Below are 10000 nucleotides of genomic sequence, written 5' to 3'. Positions count from 1 at the left end.
TAATAAGAAGAAAAAGAAGAAGGATAATGATAGTGATATTGATATTATTAATACTAAGAAGCATAACAATAATAAATTAGTGATAATAATAATAATGATAATAATAACAATAACAATAACAATAATGGTGATAATAATTATAACAAAAATTGTAATATTGATAATAATAATTAATAATAATAATAATAATAATAATAGTGACAATTAATAATAATAATAACAATAATAATATGAACTATAAGAACAACAATAGTAATTGTGATAATAATTAAAATAACAAACCCCTCTCTCTCTCTCTCTCTCTCTCTCTCTCTCTCTCTCTCTCTCTCTCTCTCTCTCTCTCTCTCTCTCTCTCTCTCTCTCTCTCTCTCCCTCTCCCTCTCCCTCTCCCTCTCCCTCTCTCCCTCTCCCTCTCCCTCTCCCTCTCCCTCTCCCTCTCCCTCTCCCTCTCCCTCTCCCTCTCCCTCTCCCTCTTCTCTCTCTTTCATGTTTACAATAAACTGCACAAAACAGATGTACGATAACGCAAGTAATCTTGAGTGTTGCCACCACGGAAGTGACACATCTTTTAAAATGATTATCAGATTTCTTAACACTGATGTCGAGTGATATCATGCCTAGAAAGAGACTAAAATGCAACTCGGAAGAAAAGAAAACCGGAGATAAAGTGAAATAAATAACGGAAAAAAGGATACAAAATAAATTCAGTCTGCGGGGAACACCTGTAACGGAATTCATTCATTGCTAGTTCTTACTATTTTCGTATTTATGAAATCGTGTTCACAGTTAATTCATTTGTTGATGTTATTGTGGTAATGCTTTTAATGTTAATGGTGTCTTAATGAATACTTGGGAAGTGGAAGTCATTGCAAGGGAGTTTTGTTTTCAAGAATTTCTTTGGTGTGATTTAGGATACAGTGATATTGATAGCTTTCTTTTATTTTCCCTTTCCCTCCCTGTCTATTTGTCTCTCTCTCTATTTCTCTCTTTCTATATGTGTGTGAGTGTGTGTGTGTGTGTGTGTGTGTGTGTGTGTGTGTGTGTGTGTGTGTGTGTGTGTGTGTGTGTGTGTGTGTGTGTGTGAGTATATATCCTCAGCATGACTAATATATTAACATAACGTATTTACTAACTATAACAACACATTTCATTATAGTCACTGGTACTATTACAAATATTGTTACGATCACTACCACTGCCCTCGTTTTTCACATCACTGTCACCCAAACTACAATCAGTTATTTTCATTCATATCACTAACACTATCAACACCATCATTTTTCACAACCATATCGCCAATACATATCATATCACGTCCTCTCTCACTCACTCATCCTCCCTCACTCACCCATCCATCCTCACTCATCCATCCCCACTCACTCATCTATCCTCACTTACTCATTCGCTCTCACTCACTCATCCACCCTCACTCACTCATCCATCCTCACTCACTCACTCATCCATCCTCACTCACTCATCCACCCTCACTCACTCACTCATCCATCCTCACTCACTCATCCACCCTCACCCACTCCCTCACTAATCAACTACTCCCCCCGCCCTCCCTCACCCAGAGCCGAGCGGCCCCGACCGACCTCTCCCGAGTTTCTTCGAAGGCGATTCCTACCTCTCCGAATTTCCCGTATCCCACGCCCGCCTCGCGCTATGACCGTCCCGTACACACACAAGATAGCCAGTCAGGGGTTTGGGTCCATCTTTAAGGTGCTTCTGAGGTGAGTTTATGGGTTTGTTTTTGTTTGTCTGATGATGTGTATTTGTTTGTTGGTTTTTGTTGTTTATTGGTGCGTTTGTTTGTTTGTTTTTTATGTTTATTGGTGCGTTTGTATGTTTTTATGGTTATAGGTGCGTTTGTTTGTTTGTTTGTGATGTTTATTGGTGTGTTTGTTTGGTTTGCTTGTATGTTTTTTTTTTTTTTTTTACTCTTTTCACAGATTTAATTTCCAGTTTTATTCTATTTTGTTCTTTTCTTTCACTTAATTTGTTATTTTGTTTGCTTACAGCATTATTCCTCCTATCTGTATTATTATTCTAAGTATCTTTATAAATATTTCCTAAAAATCGAAGAAGGATATACAGAATACATCGAATTATGTATAGGGCTTAACGTAAAAACAAAATTAATTTTTTCTTTTCTTTTCACTCAGGTTTTCACACCCGAAAGTAATAACCAAAATAATAGATTTAATTCTGAGACGTTTAGAAGTTAAAGTTAACCTCTATTCTTTTAAATATTCTAATATAAAGTATACACACTTATACTACCACTTAAAAAAAATAAAAAATATGGCGTATTAAAAAAAAAAAATGATAACAAAATAAAAAGAAGAAAAAAGTCCGTTTTTACATATTCCTGTTTCTACCAATCAACTTCAACAACTGCGACTGTAGGGTGATTTTTTTATTTAAAATTTTAGTAGTCAAACTGGTTTATCTTTTAAAGTCTCTCTCTCTCTCTCTCTCTCTCTCTCTCTCTCTCTCTCTCTCTCTCTCTCTCTCTCTCTCTCTCTCTCTGTACATATATATAATATAGATATTTTATATATTTTTCCATTTATCTATCTAATACCTACCTACCTACCAACTTACCTGTCTGTCTGTCTGTCTGTCTATATTTACCCATTTATCTGACGTTCTGTCTGTTTTAATCTCTGTCTATGTCTCCATATAAAGAAACACACGCACACACATATATATTACATATAATATTATATATATATATATATGTATATATATACCTATTTCTCTTTACCTATCATTCCCATTCCTTTTTATCTATCTACCTATCTGTTTGTCTGTCTGTCCATCCATATGGGGGTGTCTCTCTCTCTCCCTCTCCCTCTCCCTCCCTTCCTCCCTCTCTCTCTCTCTCTCTCTCTCTCTCTCTCTCTCTCTCTCTCTCTCTCTCTCTCTCTCTCTCTCTCTCTCTCTCTCTCATTAATATCAATAAAAGTGCCGATATTATATTAATTATATGGCGGCAGAATGCATTGCTGTAATGAGTGCGTTACGTCATGATGACGTCACAGAAATTAGGCCGAACTCGCAAAACTCGTATCCATATCACACACACACACACACACACACACACACACACACACACACACACACACACACACACACACACACACACACATAGATACATATTAATAGCTGATGTATATTGATGAAAATTAGTGTACAGATACTAATAAAAATTAGTTGCTATATAATGATAAAAATTGACACTCACGACTGACAGGACACTAAACTACCATAGAACTTATTCTATATATCTTAACATCTTATTTGAACCGTTTTCTCAACTCGAGAATCCCCTAAATTCATTTTTTATGAATCAATCAGTCAAAGAGCTTACGCACGTCGAGAAAAGTGATAACAAATTTGAATATAAAGTTCTTTCATATATTTATTTTTTAATTATTTATCTTTTTTTTTTCTCTTTAATTTTTGCGCCGACAGTTTTGACGATTGATTAAGCGTGAGTTATGAAAATTCCTGTTTGGATATTTGTCAATTCCACATATGGTGGTGATCAAAAAGTTATGATTAACAGATATACATTGTCAAATTTGTCAAGCAAACAGCTTTGTGGATTTATGTTAGTAAGGCTATCAACGAAGAGGAAATTTAATTTATCAAGTGAATTTGTAAAGTAAATTTGCATTCAAGTTAATTTTCTAAAGTGCATTTTCATTTCTGTGATTTACCATTTAAATAAATTTCCATTTACGTGAATTTGCATTTAAGTGAATATATATCATCAGTTTTAGTGACATTAATTGCCCCTATTCTATGATAATCATTAATGTTTCTTTGCAATTATTACGCTATTGCTGCAATGATAATAATGATGATAAAGATCACTACCATCACCATTATCATCATCAATCATCAATCATCAGTCATCATCACAATCATCATCATCATCACTGTTATTAGTGTCATCTGACTATTGTTGTTGGTGGTGCTGATATCATGACAATTATCATTATGACAATTAATTTTGTTATTGCTATTGTTTTTACTCTTGTTATTATCATTAAAATGATATTATTATCATCATCGTTATTATTGTCATCATTACTATAATTATTACTGTTATGATTAATATCATTATCATTGCCATTACTATTATCATTATTTTTTATTTTTATTACTAAATTCATTTTTACTATTTTATTTATTTTATATTATTATTATTAATTTTATCGTTGCGGTCGTTATTATAATAATAAAAATACTGCTGATAATAATAATGATAATGATGATGATGATGATGATAATGATGATAATAATAATAATTATTATTCTTATCATCATTATTATTATTATCATCTTCATTATAACCATTATCATATCATTATCAATATTAAAATCATTATAATGATATTTATTATTAGCAGTAGCATCATTACTATCATAACTACTCTAACAAAACTACTACAATTAATAATAATGATACGATTACTATCTTCATTATAATCATTACCATCATTACTACTATAATCAATGTCTCTGAATAACAAAAAAATAACAAAAAAAATGTCTTTGATATTCTTTATACTTTTGTTCTATTTTGGTATTTTGTCATCCGGCTTGTAAAGTGATATCAGATAAAATAGTTAAATAAATACAAATAATTTGAAAAAAACAAACAAACGAAAACACACTTGTCGAGCATTTCAATAAACAATAAAAGTTTTAAGAGGAAAAAAAAAAAACGTCACAGAAAAAAATAATGTTTATCTTTGATATAAAGATAACTCAGATCTGTTTAAAAAAAAAGAAGAAAAAGAAGTGTAGCTGTTAAAATGCGGCGATTTATTTACAAAAGATAAACAAAAACTGAAGCGGTTGTCAAGAACTTTTGTACTTTTATTAAATGTTGAAAATAAGTGTGCGCGCGTGTATGTGTGTTATACTGAATATATCAAATCCTACAATACAGTGGTTTATAGAGTCACGGACCCCTTTAAAGATTTAATGAAAGGTATGGACCCCTCCCCGGAATAAGTACATAAACACAGCTTTCCATGCAATGTGTATAATGTACTTGATTTATTTGATAGCCTCATCCACATATGAGATACACAAAGTTTTATTAATGTTTGAAGTAGCAACTTAAATAAAAGACCAATAATGCAAATGTTAATTTTTATCTGATCTTCACGGAGCCATCCATGGACCCTAGACACTGGACAAGGCCTAGGCCACTTGAGACATTTGCTGTTTAACATTACAATCATAATCATCAATTCATCTCTTTTAGCCACTGCTGCCATATGGCCTCCACATTCCACTCCACGCATCTCGATCTTGTGCCTTCCGCATCCACAAACTGCCACCCTTCCTATCTCATCTCTCCACCTCCGCCCGTATCTGCCTCTGGGTGTCCAGTCTGTTGCTTGTTTTGTCCACTTGATGTTCTTCATTCTGGCGAGATGTCCTGCCCACTTTCCTCTCATGCTTTCAACTCTTTCTACGATATGCTCTGATGTTGCTGATCTTGTCCTTCAGTGTGATATTCAGCTATGATCCTTCCATGCTGCGTCGGGCTACTACCAGCTTGCTCTCTCGTTGCTTAGTGAGAGTCCATGTTTCAGCACCAGAAGTCATTGCTGGTAGTATGATGTATCCATGGTTTTTCTCTTGGTATCTTCTCATCTTTCAGAAACTCGCTTTACTCTCCAAATCTTTTCCATCATGGAGTGATTATCTAATCGATTTCCTTGCTCATTTCACTGTCAGGAGGGAGTAGGCTTACCAGGCACTTGTATTCTTCTACTTCCTGTTGTTCTCCACCAATCTTTACGAATCTTTTTTGTTTGATTCTTTCTGTGCCATTGCACATGATATATATATTTTTTTTTTTTTTTTTTTTTTTTTTTTTAATTAGCTTCATCAGTCTTTCTTTCTCTCGGAGTTCAGGGTTTCCAGCAAACTCTTCAGTTGTTCTTAACAGAGTATCACCTTGTCGGATTCCCTTCATGATGCTGATTTTGCTGCTCAGTTTTTCCGTTCGTACTAGGGCAGTACTTTTTCGTAGTCGACAAAAGCAGTCCTCTAAAGCACTTGGGTTATTCTGTGAAGGTGATCGATGGTGGAATAATCTCTTCTATAGGCTACTTGTTCTGGGGGTTGATTAATTTCCAGTGTGCCACTCACTGTTTTTTTCAGGATTTTTATAAAATGCTTGTATAAGTGTAATAGCAAGCTGATTGGACGGTAGTTCGTGAGGTCTTCCTTGTCCCCCTTCGTGAATATCAGTGTTATGATGATATGTTTCTATTTTTTTGGCACTTTCTCTGGTACAGCTGCTTGATCTTTTTCAGGGTTATGTCCCCTCCTGCTTTGATCATCGCTTTTGTGATCTGATCTACAGATGGCGCCTTGTTGTTCTTCATCTGTTTAATGGCGTGATCTATTTCGCTGTCGAGGGTTGGTGTTGCATCCTCCGTTTCTTTGCGGGTGATGTTTTGAGCGATGCCTTCGTATAGGCTTTCTCAGAACTCAGCGCATATTATAAGGATTCTGTCTCTATTGTGATGCTGCCATCCTTTTCTCTCACTGCTGGGATCATGATCCTGTATCCCTCCTTCCTGTTGATAGCTTCCTCGAGTCCTTTCCCTGTTTCGATGTTTTTTTTTATTCGCATGGTGTTGTGTTCTCTGATGTCTTCTCTCGTGGTGTTTCTGATGGTTTTGCATAGCTCCGTGTATTCGATCTTTTCTCTTGCAGTATGTTGTTTCCCTGACCTTTCTCTCCTTTTCTTCTTTGGCCTTATCTTATCGTCTTCGTCTTCTTCTCTCAGCGCCACAAAGCGATTTTGCAGCTTGATTTAGGATTCATCCTTTCATTCTGTGAAAGTTTCCATGTTGACTCAGGGTTTTCCAGATCTGACCATTTTGCTCCTTTTAAGTTTCAAGTGGTCGCTTCCAATGTCGACTTTTTGGATGACATCGGTGTTGATTTCCATGCTCTTCTTCTTCGTCCGGATGTGATCAATTTCATTTTTCACTTTTCCACCTGGACTCTTCCATATCCACTTCTTTCTCTCTCTTTTTGAAGAAGGTCTTGCGTATGATCAGGTTCTTGGATCATCATGTTTGTCTATGGCAACAAAAAAATTAATGCAGCTTGGCTAATCGCAGACAGTTTATGTTACACGTCTGCAATATTCGTTTAGTCCGCAAATTACTTAGTATACACTGCATTAAACAGTCTTCGAATATCTATATCTATATCATCTACCTCTGTATCTATATATCTATATCGATCTATATCTTTATCGGTCTATATATTTATCTATACCCATCTATATCTATATCTGTCTATATATCTACCTATATCCATATATCGGTCTATATATCTAGCTATAGCCATCCATATCTATATCGGTCTATATATCTAACTATATCCATCTATATCTATATCGGTATATATATATATCTATCTATATCCATCTATATCTATATCGGACTATATATCCATCTATATCCATCCATATCTATATCAGTCTATATATCTATCTATATCCACCTATATCTATATCGGTATATCTATCTATATCCATCTACATTAATCTACATATTTATATATCTATCTTCATCGTTAGCTATCCATCCATACGCATACACCGTAACCATGCACCGCTTCAATGCATAACCCTGCCACCACACATCACACCTATACCTCCATTCACCTTATTTTTTTTTCTCTCAGATGGACCGGCAGCGTATACAAGATGGTATGGCAGGAAGTCCTCGTCTACCTCCTCCTGTACTATTCAATCTCCTTCATATACCGCTTTGCTCTTCCCGAGACCATTATGAGGTAAAAAGGGTGTACAGTTTTATTTAGGGGTTTTGGTTCACTTCCCATATACAGTATATAGATAGAAAGGTAGGTTGGTTAGTAAATAGGTGGACAGATGGAGAATTAGATAGATAGAGAAATAGACAGACATGCAGATCGACAGCTAGATATATAACTGACAGATAAATAGATTAGAAAATATGTATGCATCCATATATAAATATTTAGACTAGAAAAATAATCATCAGTTTTCCTCATTTGTAACAGAGCCTAAAAGGTCTACTTTAATGTCAAGCTGTTGATGTCCCTTTTTAAAAGAAATTTCCCAATGGATTTATAACAATCTACGGCGTAAAACCCCCATTTTAGCGAAAGTTTTATGTTCATGAAAGTGTGGCTTGAAAGAGCTGTGATGTCTCTCTAAATACATCAAATATTCCAAAATCCCACTATGGGTTATTGTTTACCACTGATAACCGGCCATAAAGGAGAAGTCGCCAATTAAAAATAATAACTTGGACGAAAGACAATTCACTAATTAGCGTATTAACCAGTGAGGTTAAGTGCCAAATATTGTACATTTTTAAAAATACTATAGCTGTGGGTGATTCGTGCTGTTAGCCCTGGTGGAATAAAATGTAAATATGCAATTCTGATTCTGGTGCTTATGTGCCTTGCCATTTCAGGTGTCTTATAATAACTTAACGTAATATATGTAAATTACTTTGGAAAATAATTTGTTTTATTGTTCTCATTTAACTACACACATATATATATATATATATATATATATATGTGTGTGTGTGTGTGTGTGTGTGTGTGTACATATATATGTATATATATGATTTGTTGTCATTACCGTCATTATTTAAATCTAATACGTAAAATAAACTTTACGTATTAAATACGTAATATCAGAAAAGGTCATAAGGACGCAGGCTTGGGAAACCTGGCATGTACCTATGATATACTTCAAGACCGTAACTGGCATGAGGAAAAGTGAGAGCATCCAAAGAGAGGTGAAATGAAGCACGAAGCGGGCTGAACAGTCAAGCGGTGGCACTTCCTACTCTCTCCGACGGTCGGGACGATAATGCCGGTTTACACGACGCTGACGCTGCTTTTAAAGCTAAAAGCCTCTTTTGTCGTTAACTTATCGTTCCCCTAGATCGAATTCTCAACTGCTAAAGACGCAATGGGTAAGGCATTTACACGATGCTGGTAAATATTATGCATTCGCTACCGTTTTCGAGCAGTCCCAGGCAGCATGGCCTTACAGGAGGATGTGCTAGGAGCCGCCGTTGTTCTTTGTGCAAGGGAGCTCCAAGCTAAAATGCATGATTCTGTTATGAGAAAACTACCTCATATATCTGAATTATCCTCATCCTTAAAAAGTACCCATACACCTCTTGGCTTATCTGAATAGTCTCATTTTGAAGTTCCACATGATGATACTAATCTTAAGGAGGGTGAATATTTAATTTCCTTTTAGTCGGGTTAGTTTTAGTGCCATCATAAATAGAACGGTACAATGCACCCACTTGCACATACACCTTCACATACACCCTCGTCGGCTGGACTAGTCATCTTATTCGCTATTGAAACGCTAAACGCAAGCGTTAGGGTTGAACATATCTAACGTTATCGCAGCGTCAAACAGACGCTAGCAAATAAAAACGCCGAGTCTTTAGGCGCTTTTACCAGCGAATTCGCTAGCGAAATAAGAATCTTGTCCAAAGCGAAAAAAAGCATCGCTTACGCGCTGATGACGCGTTTTTATTTGTTTAATTATAGATATTTGGGATGCAGGATCGTGATAAAGTTAAAACACACACGAACACGAACAGTTAAGTAATTCATAATGGTCACTGCAAGTTCATATAAAACCTTTATAAAAGGTAATGATATGAGAAAATGAAAACTTCCCTCTTAATAAATAAAAATCAATACATAAAACAAATTTTCTTCACTCTTTATATAAAATCAAAAATTTATATTCTGTCAAACGATAAACATAAAAAAGGTATACCAAGTAACGCTCCTTACCTCCTTCCTCGCAGATGGTTCGAACGCCTTGTGATGCACATCGCCGTGTTTAGAAACATCATCCCGGTATCTTTCGTACTTGGTTTCTACGTGGCGTTGGTCGTGGACCGGTGGTGGG

General features: G+C 35.4%; 1 protein-coding gene across 2 annotated transcripts in view; it reads left to right on the top strand.

Annotated features, from left to right (window-relative positions):
* The window catches only part of LOC125046804 (bestrophin-2-like), an 18080-nt gene that overhangs the window by 2759 nt on the left and 5321 nt on the right, over positions 1 to 10000 (top strand). Inside the window, exons 2-4 of one of the 2 annotated variants that reach the window (XM_047644755.1) lie at positions 1575 to 1733; positions 7744 to 7854; positions 9897 to 10000. The exon at positions 9897 to 10000 is cut by the window's right edge and continues 68 nt beyond it. In XM_047644755.1, the coding sequence (XP_047500711.1) occupies positions 1666 to 1733; positions 7744 to 7854; positions 9897 to 10000 (283 nt within the window). In that variant the 5' untranslated portion in view covers positions 1575 to 1665. The remainder of the gene's footprint in view (positions 1 to 1574; positions 1734 to 7743; positions 7855 to 9896) is intronic. The other variant, XM_047644756.1, reaches the window with a different exon arrangement.

Source organism: Penaeus chinensis, chromosome 39 (genome assembly GCF_019202785.1).
Source record: "Penaeus chinensis breed Huanghai No. 1 chromosome 39, ASM1920278v2, whole genome shotgun sequence".
Classification (NCBI taxonomy): Eukaryota; Metazoa; Arthropoda; class Malacostraca; order Decapoda; family Penaeidae; genus Penaeus; species Penaeus chinensis.
The sequence above is the reverse complement of the archived record's forward strand: the minus strand, read 5'-3'. Positions and strand labels throughout refer to the sequence as shown.